This window comes from Giraffa tippelskirchi, chromosome 10 (genome assembly GCF_054371585.1).
Source record: "Giraffa tippelskirchi isolate mGirTip1 chromosome 10, T2T-mGirTip1v1.2.pri, whole genome shotgun sequence".
Lineage (NCBI taxonomy): Eukaryota > Metazoa > Chordata > Mammalia > Artiodactyla > Giraffidae > Giraffa > Giraffa tippelskirchi.
The window spans coordinates 137,017,016-137,032,320 of record NC_137284.1 but is presented as its reverse complement, the minus strand read 5'-3'; the positions used below and the strand labels follow the sequence as shown (position 1 = coordinate 137,032,320).

Sequence of the window (15,305 nt, the reverse complement as noted above, 5' to 3'; positions counted from 1 at the left end):
GAGAACAGCATGGCTGGCTCAGAGTAAAACTTCTTACTGAGAAGAAAATGATCAAGTGCCTCTACCAGCTATCTATGGCCAGGATTATATCCCAACTGTTGTTGGGCACGCTAGGGAACTCCAGGCACTGAGGTCTAGGTCCATGATCCTTAGCAAGACATGGATCTATGAAGTGATATCACAGTGTGACATCTTGACAGCCAGGACCCCATCAGGGGTTGGGGATAGAAGCCAAAGTATAGGCTCCAAGATTTCAGGTTGGTCACAGGGCTGGTTAGGGGTGGGGCAGCAGTCATTTGCTGCTCTTTCCTAACATATCCAGAGCCGCTTAGAATCTCGACTTTTGGCCAGCCAGTGTCACAACACCACTGTCTGCTTTAGTCCATACCCTTCGAGAACCACGGCGGCCTCGCAGTTTGGAGGGTGGAGGTGCCAGTTGAGACTCCCCCAGGTCGAGGGTGTAGGAGGGCGGGGAGGCAGCCCGCATACTCTTCACCACCTGGATACTGTCCTCCGCCAGTGGAGGCAGGCCCAGTTCTGCCCGCTTCTGTACTTTGAGAGCCTGCAGGTGCTCAAATCCACCGAGGGTAAACTGAGGTTTGAACAGGAAAGGGGCAGAGAAGAGAGGAAGGAAGTCAGAGAGCAAGGTCAGGGAAGTGTGGACGGAGAGAAGAGTCACAACCTTCAGTCCCCGAGACCCCCTCCTTAATTAGGAAGTAATACAACAGGAGAAGACAAAAAGAATGTGGTGACTGGGCCCAGTCTCAGAGGTGGCTACTATCCCTTAGAGCTCAGGGGTCAGGATAAAGTATTATTTACTGATCCAGGGCTGGAAACATCCCCAGAAATTAGGAAAGGACTACTGAAGGCCTCCACTGGGGGAAAAAAACAGGAAAATGTACCCCCTTTTAAGGAGTACATCTAGATACTATACACCCCTAGAATCACTCAAGGCCTGTCCTGGAGGGTAGGTTGTTCAGCCAGTTCTGTGGGGTGGGAGCCAAAGAGGAAGACTCGGGTTGAATAATTAGTAACAAAACTGCAACCATACATTTACAAGGACTTCGTTTTATGAAAGCAAATCCTCTATCTGGACGGAGAGCAGACACTAAACCCTACATTTTACAGCTAGAGAAGCTGTGACACAGAGCATTGCCCAAGGTTCCTCAGTATCAACAGAGGTCAGATCTCCCACATCTCAGCCAGTGTTCTTTCCAGGAAACATTAGCTCTATCAGGGAGAGGTGAGTAACACCTCACCTCAAAAAGTGGCATCTCCCATCAGTCCAACAGAAATAGGTAACCTGGCCCGAAACAGAACCTCTGATTTCTCCAGGACAGCCCTATTGCCCCTCCACTGGCTAACAGCTGCCCTGTTATTCTGTCAGGCTCCAGCCTCCTGGAATCAGACTAGAAAAAACTGCGGTGGCAGAAGGCACTGCCTATCTGATGAGATGGGAGAGGGAGAGAATCAGCCACTCACCATGATTACTTTCCAGAGCAGAAGCAGGACCTTCTTTATGGGGAAGTGGGGAGCCAGGCCACTGCAGAACTTGGTGACCATAGAGAAAAGCAGAAGGGCAAAAGGCTCCTGATTATGCGTGGAGAAGCCTGGGGGATGTGGAGAGAGGCAAGTGAGAAAGTGAAGATGAAGCTGCTGAAACCCAGTTCCTGTAACTCTGCTTCTGGACACACTGAGGAAGGCACTCACCTCCTCACAAAGAATTTGAGGACTTGGTTCTTAGAAGGAGGCTTGGAGAGCCCCTTTGGGGAACCCGCTCCCCCGCCAAGGGGGAGGTTGTGGAGGTAAAATGCTTGGGCGTGGATGTCAAACTAGAAGTTAACAGTAATAAAGATGCTTTCTGGCTGAGGAACTCAAACATTTTGTAGATCACAATTCACCTTCCCACATCAACAAATGTATTTTTAAAAATCTCAAAAGTCTTCATATCTCATCCCTGACTGAGGGCAACACCAACTTATATTTTCAAGGTAAGTCACCTCATTTTTTCATGTGGGATTTGTGATGGAAGGGGAGAGGGATGACTTCCCACTTATAGGAATAAAGGAAACCAAAATACAGAAAAGATACATGAGTGGGCCTAGCTCACAGACAGAGGGGCATTCAAGCCAGGCCATCATGCCTGCCACAAAGAATCTATGTCCTAAAAGAAGGGATGTTAATTCTTAAAAAGAAGAAGACAACAAAAGAAAACTTGTCTGCCCCTCTTGAGCAGATGCTATGCTTCCCGTCCACCCTAGGCTCCTTTCGTGCCACTTCTTACTCAATTCGGTACGGAAGGTCTCCCGGGCTGTCCTCCACCCACAGGAGTCTGTCTCTCGCTCCAGGCGGATATTTTCCACCATTAGGTACAGGACACTCAGCAGCACCCTGAGGTTACAGAAGGGTCACAAGAGGTTCCCATGGCAGTTTCCAATCCGTGGTCTGAGACCTCAGGCATGGTCTCTGTGGGGGCCCAATCCAGTGGAATTAGGAACTGCTAGCGGTGTGGGAGCATCTGAAATCTGGGCAAAGGTTACCCATTGCTAACGATCCCCTGTCCCAATCCCGTGGGCAGCCCTACTCACCGGAGCTCTGTGCTGTCAGCAATGGAGATGGCTGGCTTCCGAAGAGCACTGCTACAGGCCTGGCTGTTGCTGCCACAGGGACGAGGGAGAAAACAGGAACCCATTAGGCCTCTTTACTCCCTGTATTCCACTCTTACCATATGCACAAACATGAGTACCTGCCATTCCCTGTCCATGTACCTAAAGAAATTGGTTTAAGGTAGAGGAGCCCATAGAATTCTTCCTGCTACCTCAGCAAATCCTTATCTACAGTGAAGACAAGAAAGGGTAGGGTCTATGATATTCACTTGTCTTAAAATCCCCACCGTATCTAGCACTGTGCTAGACACAAAACAACACATGGTGAATAATAAACAGAATTAACCCCATCTAAAACATCTGAGTGATAGGGTGAGACAAGATGAAGTCTTAGTTGCTCAGTCATGTCTGACGCTTTGTGACCCAATGGACTGTAGCCCATCAGACTCCTCTGTCCATGAGATTTCCCAGGCAAGAATACTGGAGTGGGTTGCCATTTCCTTCTCCAGGGGATCTTCCTGACCCAGGGATCTAACCTGGGTCTCCTGCATTGTAGGTGGATTTTTTTTTTTTACTGTCTGAGTCACCAGGGAGTCAACATGAGGGGGTCACTATAGTGGGAGCAGTAGATAAGGCCACCTTTGAAGCTATAACCATGGTGGAAAGAACTGGGCACAGCCATGGGAACTGGTCCCGTCCCTCTGTGTCATGTTCTCAGGGAGAACAGTTTTCTTCATGGATTCCAGAGGGAGGCTGAGCTGAGAAGGTGTCTGAATAAAAAAGCAACACAGGATAGGCCCCTGAAGCCCAGTATTGAAGCCGTACATGGGGCAGAAGCTGCTGATGAGCCCAACCTCAGGGAGGAGGACACACTACCAGAGAGCATGGCTGGTGGAGGGGAACTATCAGTGGGCTCTGGACTGAAGTGTGAAAAAAGAAGACTCTACAGTGGGGGAATCAGCTTAGGACATGAGGCAACCTTCAAGGAAGGGGGTGGCCAGCCCTCCCCAAAGGCTTCTCACTCGATTTCCATGTGGAGTAGCTCCAGGAAGGCCGAGAAGGTTCCCATCTGATAGAGCAGGAAGCAGTTGTACCTGGACCAGTGGAGCACATCAACCTCTGAGTCACACTCCCCAAAAGTGCCTAAAGGACCAGACAGGGCCACAGAGGTTGAGGGGGAGGGGGTTATCCCGGTTCTTTCCACCTTGCCCCACGATCTTAAGACTATCTTCTAACACTCTACCCAACAATTAGGTGGACAAAGGTAGGGCAGGAGCCGCCCAGAGCTTCCCAGAATAAGGCAGGGGAAAAGAGAAGCAGTCTGCAGGGTGAGGTACAATGTGCTCATAGGTGGGGTGTCTTAAGTGAGTTCCCTGAGAAAGAAGTCCAGAGACAAGGATTCAAGTGCAAGTAATTTATTTGGGAGTTGATCCCAGGAGCCATCAGTAGAGAAGTGGGGAAGTGACACAGGGAAGAGAAGGCAGCCAAGAACTCAATCCCAAGTGGGGAGAAGCTCTGGAGAACAGTATAAAACAAACAACTTGGAATTATCCCACCTAAGAGGGCTGAGGTGGTCGGGCTGTTCACCCACTAACTCCTGGCACGTGCTGAGGAATGCACTGGATAAGGGGAGCACATGAGTCCCCCAGGACTTCTATGGGCTGCATGAAAAGCCCTCAGGCAAAAAGATGAAGGGACTGGCAGCTGGAACTTGGCCAGGGCACCAGACCCAAGAGACAGGGCTGGGCACTGCCTTGTTTGCTAGTTTTTCCTTTGCCAGATACCTTTCTTTCCTCTCCATTTATGATTTTTTTTTTTTTTACAGTTGTTTTTTAAGCTTCTAACTAGTTGGTTCTGCCAACAGCCCTATTGTTTATGATCTCAGGGCTTTCTTTTACTACTTCAGCTAAGCTGTCTCATTTCTCTTTCCAACACCTGGCTCACAGGTGTCTTCTGGGAAGCTTTCATCAGTTAATCTCACCAAGCTCTGATCATCTCAGAGACAAATCACTCATGGCACCCCCTCCTGCGGCTGTGTTGGCTTGGACCATGTAAATGCCAGTGAGAAACAATGTGTAAATCAGTGGCATCCCCTCTTGCATCTCCTGTCAGAGCCAGACCACACCCAAAGAAAGTAAGTTCCATGCTCAGCTGGTGGTGGTACACTGTCAGCTCTAGCCACAGTGACCCTCTCTACAAACAATTACAGCCCAGATTAAGGAAAAAAAGAACCCTGTAAGAAATCCTGGCATGCCTGGAAAGATGAAGGTTGATTCCAAGGGATCCAGAACAGGATCTACCACTATTCTCCTCTCCGCATAAGTACAAGGCTACTCCTAGCACACGGCACGATTGTCCTCGAGAGGCAGGGACCTGGCTTTCCCAGCAGGACTTGCATCATCCTAGCCCTGATAACACCATCTCTCTCCCCATTCTCCACCCCTCTCAAGTTGGCAAAGGTGGCTGCTCACCTTGGGCCAGGTAGAGAACAGCTCGGGCCACCTTCAGTCTCCGTTCCCTACTGACCACCTCCAGCCGGTCTAGGAGTCCCATCACATAGGCCTTCTGGGCATCTTCCTCCAACTCCAGCCACTCCTCACCCTGCACTGGGGACAGAAGGCCATACAGATGCAGTGTCAGCTGTTGTCTCCCCTTCTTGGAAAGGCTTCTGAGAGTGTATGCACCTCTGATGCCAGCCCCCACCAACAAATTCTTCTCTTCAACAGGTTTACTTAGCTGACAAAATTAAGGCATGGGAAAAGTAAGAAACCAAATGTTCTTGCCTGAACCCACTCTATAGCCTCGTCTTCCTCCACACCCCCTCTATCTTTCTGTCTTTCCTCAAGGACTTCCCTCTATCTCTCTACATATCCAATTCCTACACATCGTTACAAGTTCAGTACAAAATCACCTCTTTTCCACTAATGCTCCAGCCAGAAGCTTTGCCCATGACACTTTTTACTTCTCTAATGACACTACCCATTTTTCTCTTGGCCTTAGCTAGTTTTATGATGTACAAGTTTCCCCTCTGTTATCTAACTATAATCTCTTTGAAGATACTGTAAATTTACCTCCACCCCTGCCTCTTGCATCTCTGGCACAAAATGGATACTCACCACACATGTGCTGAGCTGAACACTGAACTGACACTGACCAAGTAAGGAAATGGAGGTCTGAGTGGGTCACAGTGTGGGCACATAAAATTATTACTCCTGATGGTATTGGGAGTGAGGCAGAGTGGAGACGGGCTGAACGCTAAGGTCAAAGACCAGGCTGGGCACAGGGTTACTAGGCAACAGGACAGCAGTCCAGTCCCACCTCCTCACTCCTTTGACATCAGAGAAAAGGCCCCAGCTCAGGCTTCTCTTGCTGCCACTCTGTGACTTCGCTACTTGATATAGAAAACTCTGTGACCCATATGCAAGAAGGAATAGAGAAATTATATTGCTGTGGAGAGGATGAAGAAGGATCATACTTTATTTTAGGCTTTTTCTAGATCAGCCTGGGATGTCATGAAGAGAAAAAGCAGATCTCAATGAATAAGGATCTGGGATCACCTTGGGTCTTGAAATCCTCTTCAAAGCACCTTCTGTTAGTGGTAAATTCTGGGTTTTCCGTGTAGCTGTACAATTCTGTGGCAGGAAAGATAAGAGAGAATCACAAACATTTAGCAGATCTTTACAGAAGGGGCCTGGGATGGAGACAGTGGCATGAAAGAGCTAAAGCTCCCAACACTTTCCTGTGTCCAATTCAATCCAGAGCCAGCTTCCTCCTTTTCGGAGGTTAAAAATAGCCACTTGTGTCCCTGGGTGATTAAAGCATCAAACCTGTCCTCCTCCTGCCAGCTGGCTGCTACAGCAGAGAAGGCAGCCTTCGACATTTGCTGAGGGCCAGAAGGAGGGCTGGGACAGTGAAGGCTTAATGGTATCACTTCTGTTTCTTAGGGCTGCATCCTTTTCTGCTTGTCAAGCTAGACTGGAACTACCTTGTCTCTAGGGAAAAAGCGGACAATACAACTCCTGAAATTTAGATGCTATTCAAGGAGCCAGGGTGAGGGCTGGAGAGGATGTAAATATTAGAGGGCTCTTTGGGGTTGGAGCCAGTTTATTCTCTCCCTGTGGAGTTTCCTTGAAAGGTATAGAAGTTTACATTCCTGCCCACGGCCATCTGGGCAGAAACAGCATCAAACCATGTACAAGCAGATTTGATTGTCAAAGGTCCGCCTGTGCCCAGGAATATCTAGTGACAATCTTTGCTGACAACAGCCTCTCAATACAAAATGCAGAGACCTTTTGAGAAAAAAAAAAAAAAACACCCTTTCCTACCTATACACGCTAACATCAGAATATATCATTAGTACTCTTGTCTTACAGAGGATGAAGAAGTTGTCATTAAGTCAAGAGGTGCTTCCTCAAAACTCTGTTCCCTAAGATCCTGGCTGGAAATTTAACTAGGTCACAGATAATTCACAAAGCAAGAGACATTCACTTATGTTCCAGCCGGCTGTCTTACTGGTCAAGAAATACCTTGTCTGGGAGCCAGGGCTTTTGCATTCTGAGTTCCAGAGTCCTAGAGTGACCAGAAGCAAATCTCAGCTCTAATTGTGAAATTCTTCAGTCATTAGTGAGTAGTGTAGATTTATATTTTTTAAGAGTAGGGCACAAACCCACTCAAAAAAAGGGAGAAAGGCTCTTAGGTAATGACCTTTGCTTTTGTCTTATTTTTAAATTTTAGATCATGAACTTTCGTACACTACAGGTAAATATAGAATCCATAAAAGACACTGTGTTTATCTTTTCAGATTAAACAAGTGTTAAAACTTGTCATATCTGTTTCAGACATCTAAAGTCCCTTCTCCCTCCCTGGTCTTATTTCCCTCTCTAGAGATAATCACTATGATGAAACTGGTGTGTATGCTTCACATGCCTATTTTTATACTTTTAGTATATGTGTACGTGCCTGTCAACAACACATGACATTGTTCTGTTTTTAAAGCTTTTATCCAAGCAGTATCATATTATATGAATTATTTTACTTAGGAGTGTTTTTATTTTTCCTTGGGAACATTTTTTATTAAGTTTTTCAATATTTTACATGAAAAACAGTGTGATGAACAGATCCATTCATTTAACTGACACGTGTGCAAGTAGACTTCTAGAAACATCTTTAGACTTGTGTGTTTAAGCAGTTTTTTCCCCCTTGTTTCTAGTTGTTTACTCTCATAACAATGCTTTTTCTTTAAGTTAGAGGATAATTACTTTACAATATTGTGATGGTTTTTGCCATATATCAACATGAATCAGCATTAGGTATTTAAGCAGTTTTTTGGATGCATGTACAAATTATTTTGTCACTCTTTCTTCTACCCCTCAACATATTTCTAATATTTATTGACACTGAAGCATACTAATATAGATCAATTATTTTAATGACTATACAGTAGCTAATATATTGATATACTACAGTTTATCCGTTCCCCTAAGTTGTTTTCAATTGTTCCCAGTGATGACAACAAACATCTTCTTAAGTGTTTTCTTGGGCCCAAGAGTTTCTTTAAAGTGTGTCAGAGTTGTTGGGTCATAATATGTGTGAATTCAACTTTGCTAGATATGACCAAAACTGCTTTCCAATTTTATACTCTGTTCCTGCATGCCAAGCAATGTATAAATGTATAAAAAGTACTCACTTTTCTGCACCCTCACCATCCCCAGACTTATAAATTTTGCATCTGATGATTTTTTTTTTTTTGCTGTGCCAAGTCTTAGTTGTGGCATGTGGGATCTAGTTCTCTGACCAGGGACCAAACCTGGGTCCTCTGCATTGGGAACTCAAGAGTCTTAGTCACTGGACCACCAGAGAAGTCCCTGATGATTGTTGAATAATATCTTATCATTTTGCTTTTCCCTATTTCCTAACATAATTGAATATCTTTTCATATACTTATTGACCATTTGGTTTTCTATTCTGTGAATTTCTATTCATATTCTTTGACCATTTATCTATTATCTCTATTGGATTTCTCTCTCTCTGTGTATTCATATTCTGGATTCTAATCCCTTGTTGGTTATTAAACTTAGCTCTCTATTTCTGTCACTCATCACAAAATTTGTTCCCTATTCTTATTCATGAGAACTTTTTGAAAGTGTCTCTTTTCTCTGAAAAAGCATGTCTTAAAGTGTCACTTCCATGTGACAGAATATTTAATTTTCACACCATTTCTACCTAAAGCTCATTTATTAATAACTGGCATTTATAGCACGTGTAATCTGGAGGCCCTTAATGCAAGGAGATCACGTTTAGCTTAAGCTAAAAATCCAGGCAGAGAGAAGCAGCCCAGCATTGAAAGAAGAATGTGATCACTTAATGCCAGCTCAGAAACACTGAAACAGAACTCCACTATGATGGATACAGGTGACATGTCCAGCCTTGCTCAGCTGGCCAGTTGTCTATAGAGATTTTCTTTAGACATTGCTGAGACTTGAGTAAGAGGCAGGTATTAGAGGAAGGGGGCGAGATGGAGGTAGAAAAGGACAGAGAGATGGAATGAGAAAGAAATGGAGAGGGTGGCAGAAAGAAGGGGGCACACAGAGATGGGGTGAACACAGGAAGACAAAGAAAGGAGAAATGCGGAGACACTGGAGGGAAAACCGATTTGAAAGTGTACCAAAAGAACATAAAGAAGGGTGAGCAGAAAAGAGTGACAGAATGAAGAATGGAGAATACCATACACAGCCAAGAAGCATTCACAGAAAGAAATGTGAAAGCAAACAAAGAGAGATTTACCACTGGAGGCTGGAGAGAAATGGGAATGTAGAGAACAGACTTTGTTCTACAGTCACTTGCTGAGAACAGACAAGCTGCCAGGGGACATCACAGGCATCTTTGCTCTCCTCCTGGCCATCCCTCCACTCTACAGAGACCCATCTACCTCCTACCTGACAACTCTGCTGCGTGCCCATCTGCGTCTCCATACTCAAATTCCAGGGTGGGGCAGTCCACAGAGCCCTGTAATGGAGAAATCTTTGTGGTAACTCGGGTAAAGGGTTGACCAAAAGGAGCTTATACCCTCATTTCATCTTCTTCCTCTCTTGGAAGCCAAGGTTGGATCAAGAAGACAACTAGAAGAGTCTCATCTGGGCCTTTCAGCCAGGAAATATCCCCCACCCCCACCCCAAGCCAAAGCTAGAAGCTCAGTGCAGGGTTGGGCTGAAGATTCCTATATAGAATCAGAAACTCTGGGCAAAGGCTCAGGATCATGAACAGATATGAAAGCTACAATCTGTGCCCATATCTGATGTACGTAAACACAGAACTGAAGAACATCTAGCTGATCTCTAGAAAGACAAGACAGATGAAAACCAAAGAGGTAAATTGGATTCTGACTTCAGCTCTCTGTCATTAACCCACTGTATGATTTTGACATCATTCTATGGATCACAGTTCCTCATCTATAAAAAGAGGTCCTTCGGCTCCAATATTCTGCAATTTTAGGACTGTCAAATAAGGTAGCATTTCTACTTCAAACTGTATTAAAGGCTAGATTGCCTATGACGTTGTATGTATAAATCTATAATCCCATTTTTAAAGTATTTTTAATATAATCCTCCCTCCTAATCTCTTTAAACATTTTGGGGTATTGCCTACCAATATATTAACACATGAATTTTTAAAATGTTGAATCTCACCTCTTGTCACATACTCTGTTATATATTATGTGATCTTGAACAAGTTACTTAAGCTCTTTGTGCCTCAGTGCGCTATAAAAGATATCCTTGATCTTTGCCCCCTCACCCCACTTCTTGGTACAGAGCTCCTAAAACCTTTGGAATTTTCTGAGTGATGGGAGTGTCTGTTATTCATCCCTGTCAACCATACTTGAGTTTATACTAACGAGGTGACTCACAGTGAGAGTTTCAAAAAAGGGGCTCCAAAGAGGGTAAAAGACTGGAGACTGAGTTTAATCAAGTGGCCAATGGTTTAACCAACCAGGCCTAGGTAACCAAACTCCATATAAAAACCCTGAAACAATGTGGTTTGGGCACACCAATGTGCTAGGAGGGTAATGCACCAGAGAGGGCATGGAAGTTCGTACCACAGCATTTAGCTACCTCCACACCCTGTCCTATGCCTCTCTTCATTAGGTTGTTCCTGAGTTGCACCCTTTATAATAAAATTGTAGGCATGAACATGGCACTTTTCTGAGTTCTGTGAGTTGCTTTAGCAACTGGAGAGGGACAGTCATGGTGACCCCTGAATTTGTAGTTGGCCAAGCAGAAGTGCAGGTAGTTTGGGGATCCCACTGTGGCTAGCATCTGACCCTTAACTTGTGGGCTCTGTGCTAAGTACAGTTACTGTCAGAACTGAATTGGTATCAGGCAATTGTTGGAAAATGACATTCAGTTTTCTCACCTGTAAAACAAGGATAATTGATAGGGTCATTGTAAGAACTAAAATGAGTTAATACAGGAAAATCATTTAGCACACCAGCCAGCACTTGGTAGTACTATGTAGATGGTCACTCTACTTTGAATTTTACTTATTCTGCTTACAATTTTCGGAGAAGGCAATGGCAACCCACTCCAGTACTCTTGCCTGGAAAATCCCATGGACGGAGGAGCCTGGTAGGCTGTAGTCCATGGGGTCGCGAAGAGTCGGACATGACTGAAGCGACTTCGCAGCAGCAGCTTACAATTTTAATATTATAAAGGCATTTTTCTCATATTATTATAACTTTCCCTTTAAACAGCAAAGTGAGGAGTTCCCTGATAGCCTAGTGGTTAGGATTCAGCACTTTCATTTGTCACCATCCAGGTTCAATTCCTGGTCAGGGAACTGACATCCTGCAAGCCGCACGGCATGGCCAAAAATCAAAAAGAATTAATTAAAAATAAGTAAGCAGTTAAGTGGACAGATTTCTACTTAATCAGTAATCTACTTAATCAGTTAGATTACTGGCTTACTTAATCAGTTCTCTATTGTTGAACATTTGTTTTTATTTTTTCTTTACATGTGGCTTTAATACATGTATACATTTTTTCATATTTATGATCTTCTCTAAGGACAGATTCTTATAAAGGGAATTAATGCATCAAACCTTCTTAATATTTGTATGGCTCTTTATACATGTCAAGTTGTTTTCCAAAACCACTTTGTCAACTTACACTTTCAGCAAGGTGATTTGTGTTTAAATCCGCTATAGCAAAGATTTGCAAACTTCTGGATTACAAAGACCAATGAGAAAAAAAGTGGTGGACAGTGGGTAACGACATAAGACTTTTGATGTTTTATTTTGCTAAGCAGAAACTCTAAAAAAATCTCTTAAAATACATATATGTATTTTTAAAAACACAGTTTAATACCCCAAAAATGGAAAGGTCAAAATATCAGCACGAGTCATTAAAAGCAGTGTTTTTCAAGCTTTTTTGACTGTAAGTCAAAGCATAAATAAATTTTACATCATGTCCCAACACACACAAAACTGGAACAAAAGATTAACAAAATATTTACCACTATTATATGTGATACACTAGTATTTCCTATTTATCTATTTCTTTAAAAAAAACATTGGTCTCAACTCACAGGTTACTCCCTATAGTTTGAAAAAAACATCGTTTTAAATTACTTACATCCTTTAAATTTAATGTATTGAATTACATTTTATGGAAAACCTACTTCAGTGTCTTGAATTTTCCTCCTTTTGCTACAAACCAGTTAAACTTTGTCAAGGTCTTTGGGACCCAATTAAACCAATGAATTTGATTGTAAGAGGCCTGAAGTGAATCCTTTGGTTGGGTTAAGAATCTTTTTATGAAGCAAATAATCATTCTCTAGCTTCCTTTTAAGGTTACGATATCTATACACTAAGCCACTGGGAAAGGGTAGGTCAACGGTGCCCCTATAAACACAGCGATGTAAGAGGCTCTCTTGTGCCAACAGTAATTCTCTTCAGGTAATTCTTAAAGCTCTAGAGAGGAAAGAAAATCATCTCCCCCAGGACTGTCTTCCACAGGTATGCGAAAGGAGGGAAGGAAGGAGAAGCAGATGGTCATCTTTTTGAGAGTCAAGCAGAGTGTGGTACCCTGGTTTTGTGGCGACAGAGGATATACTGACAGGTAAGCGCGGCTCTCCTGCTGCAGCGGGAGGTGAGGAAAGCTCGTATTTCCAGCCAGCCTTTGGGCAGGCAATGAGCTAGGATGGAGAGGATCACTGCAGTTGTTGACCACCACATGAACAGTGCACCTGCAGACAATCAGGAGGCAAACGGCGGTGCAGGTGGGAAGCTGAGTCTCTGGAAACTGAACACCCTGGCAAGAGTAAAGTACCATCAGAGCCTTTTCCGGAAGGAAGACTTGATAGGTAGGGAAGGGCCTCCTGGTTCAAAAGGAGTTTTAATTCACCATAGAACACATCATTCTGAAATTGTTTTACTCACTCCCACATTGTCTGTCTCTCTACCTCCACAAGAAATGTTAGCTTCACGGGGCAAAGACCTTGTCTTGTTTACTGCTGTACCCCTAGCACCTAAAACAGTGCTGAGCATATAGAGAGGACTATAATTGTTGAATTAATAAAAGACTCACCTCCCCTCGCCTCACCTCACCTCCTAAAAAGCCATTCGAACAAGAACAAGGTCTCTGTAGGGGAAGGAGGCACAGGGTGCCCTAGAGACCAGATTCATACTGAGGCAGGGAGGGAGACGATATGATGCATAAATATGGCAGGATGGCCGAGCTCTGCCTCTGAAAGGTGGTGTGACTTCGGGCAAGTCTTTCTACCAGTTCCAATTCTCTCTTTTAAAAAATGGATGCTTGTCGGTATCGAAATAGAAAGCATTTGTGAAATCCCCTTGGAACTGAAACATAATTCAAATGGTAAACCGTGGACTGGGATGCCTAAGACCTGGCTTCTAGTACCAGTTCTGTCCCTTGATGATGAAAACATAGTACTAAGGGCTGCTGCTGCTGCTGCTGCTAAGTCGCTTCAGTCGTGTCCGACTCTGTGCGACCCCATAGACGGCAGCCCACCAGGCTCCGCCGTCCCTGGGATTCTCCAGGCAAGAACACTGGAGTGGGTTGCCATTTCCTTCTCCAGTGCATGAAAGGGAAAAGTGAAAGTGAAGTCGCTCAGTCGTGTCCGACTCTTAGTGACCCCGTGGACTGTGGCCTACCAGGCTCCTCCATCCATGGGATTTTCCAGGCAAGAGTACTGGAGTGGGGTGCCACTAAGGGCTACTATGTGCTAACCAACTACATGTACTGTGCCTGCACTAAATTAAACATTTCACATCCATTTATCTCATTTTGACTTTATCACAACCTTCTGAGGTAGGTAGTATTAACCTCATTTTACAGACAAGGAAACTGGAGCTCAGAGGTTGGCAATTTGACAGAAGTCAAATGGAGAGTAGATGACAGAGCTGGGATTCAAAACCTCAAAAACCTGGTCTGACTGACCAGTACCAAGTCTGGTACTCCTGGCCACTGTGCCATTTGTATGATCTTGAGCAAGCTACTACTGTCTCCCACTTCTGTAAAAGCCAGGGCTGAAACCAGGTGATCTCTACGGACCCTTTCACGTCTGACATCTTGTGGTCTGTTCTGATTCCCTGCTCAGATTCAGTTCTACTCTTGGCTACTTGATGGAAACTGGCTGGATGAAGGGGGTTGGAGAGGTGATGTTAATTCACTCCTTTCATCCTCCTAGTTAGGATTTAAGAACAGAGAACATTTACACTCCTATCTGTGGGTCTGTATCCTGGGGTCGGTCCACCCACTCGCTCCGGAACTGGCCCGCCTGACTCCTGTCTCATTATCACCTTTAAGAGGGAGGGGTCCTGATCCCATGGAAAACGCTCCCTCCAGGGCCAGCCAGCACACGGGGGTAACGGGAAGGGCCGAAGTCTCGCGGCCCCTCTGATCGGCGCGGGGAGTCTCGGAGTGGGAAGGCGGCGGCCCCCCAACGCCGGCCCCTCTTCACTGCGGCGGGGATCGGGCCTCCCACCCCTCAGGCCAGTCCCTTCACCACTCCGCGCCTCTTGCCTCCGCTGTAAACAGGCCTGACGAATTCCCACTTCAGGGGGCTACAGCGATGAAGCGAGATAAATATCTGAAAGTATCTGGGACACTGGATATCACGCTCTATCTTCTTGCCCCCAAAGGGGAGGCTAGAGGGCCGGGAAGCCCCCGACTCGCAGCAGGAGACGGGCGGAGAGGGTCAGGGGCTGCAAAGCCCGGAGTTCAGGCTGCGGCTAGCCCCGCAGGTGCCCGCTTTGAGGGGCGGCTCAGGGCGCGCTGGGAGCTCCGGGCGGCGGAGGGGGACGCGGCCGAAGCACCTCAGCCACTGCTTCCCGCCCCGGGTGTCTCCCGGCCCCAACTGAAAGCCCTCCGGGCTCCTCACCTCCGACTCCCGCCGTTGGCTTCTGAATGCTTCCCGGCCCTTAGGCGCCGCCGGCTTCCCTTTCCCGCCGCCGTTGCCGTTGCCAGTGGTTGGCGGGCTCCCAGCCCCGGGCGCCGCGGGGTCCTCCATGCCGCTCCAGTCAGCAGCTACCCTTTCCCTCTCGGCGCTCTCTGCCCCGGGCGACCCCGCCGCCGCCGCGCGCCGGCAGCCCGGCCCCGCCCCTCCATAACGATTGGCTGCGACCGTCACCCGCAGCCCCGCCCCACGGCTCGATTGGCTGTTACACCTCGCCGAGCGGGACTT

At 45.9% G+C, this 15,305-nt stretch overlaps 1 protein-coding gene across 6 annotated transcripts in view; it reads right to left on the bottom strand.

Moving 5' to 3' along the window:
* The window catches only part of STRIP2 (striatin interacting protein 2), a 48,448-nt gene extending 33,274 nt beyond the window's left edge, over positions 1-15,174 (bottom strand). For 3 of the 6 annotated variants that reach the window (XR_014066039.1, XR_014066038.1, XM_081531282.1), the window contains exons 1-9: positions 15,003-15,174; positions 9,542-9,611; positions 6,164-6,238; positions 5,078-5,212; positions 3,629-3,749; positions 2,589-2,657; positions 2,285-2,391; positions 1,483-1,610; positions 389-592 (exon numbers count right to left, since the gene is read on the bottom strand). Coding sequence is in view for 4 of the 6 variants with exons in the window: in XM_081531282.1 (XP_081387408.1) it covers positions 389-592; positions 1,483-1,610; positions 2,285-2,391; positions 2,589-2,657; positions 3,629-3,749; positions 5,078-5,212; positions 6,164-6,238; positions 9,542-9,611; positions 15,003-15,131 (1,038 nt within the window). In the remaining 2 variants the exon portion in view is untranslated. Of the gene's footprint in view, positions 1-388; positions 593-1,482; positions 1,611-2,284; positions 2,392-2,588; positions 2,658-3,628; positions 3,750-5,077; positions 5,213-6,163; positions 6,239-9,541; positions 12,911-15,002 lie in introns of all 6 variants that reach the window. The other 3 variants (XM_081531284.1, XM_081531283.1, XM_081531285.1) reach the window with 3 other exon arrangements.
* Positions 15,175-15,305: the final 131 nt, after the last annotated feature.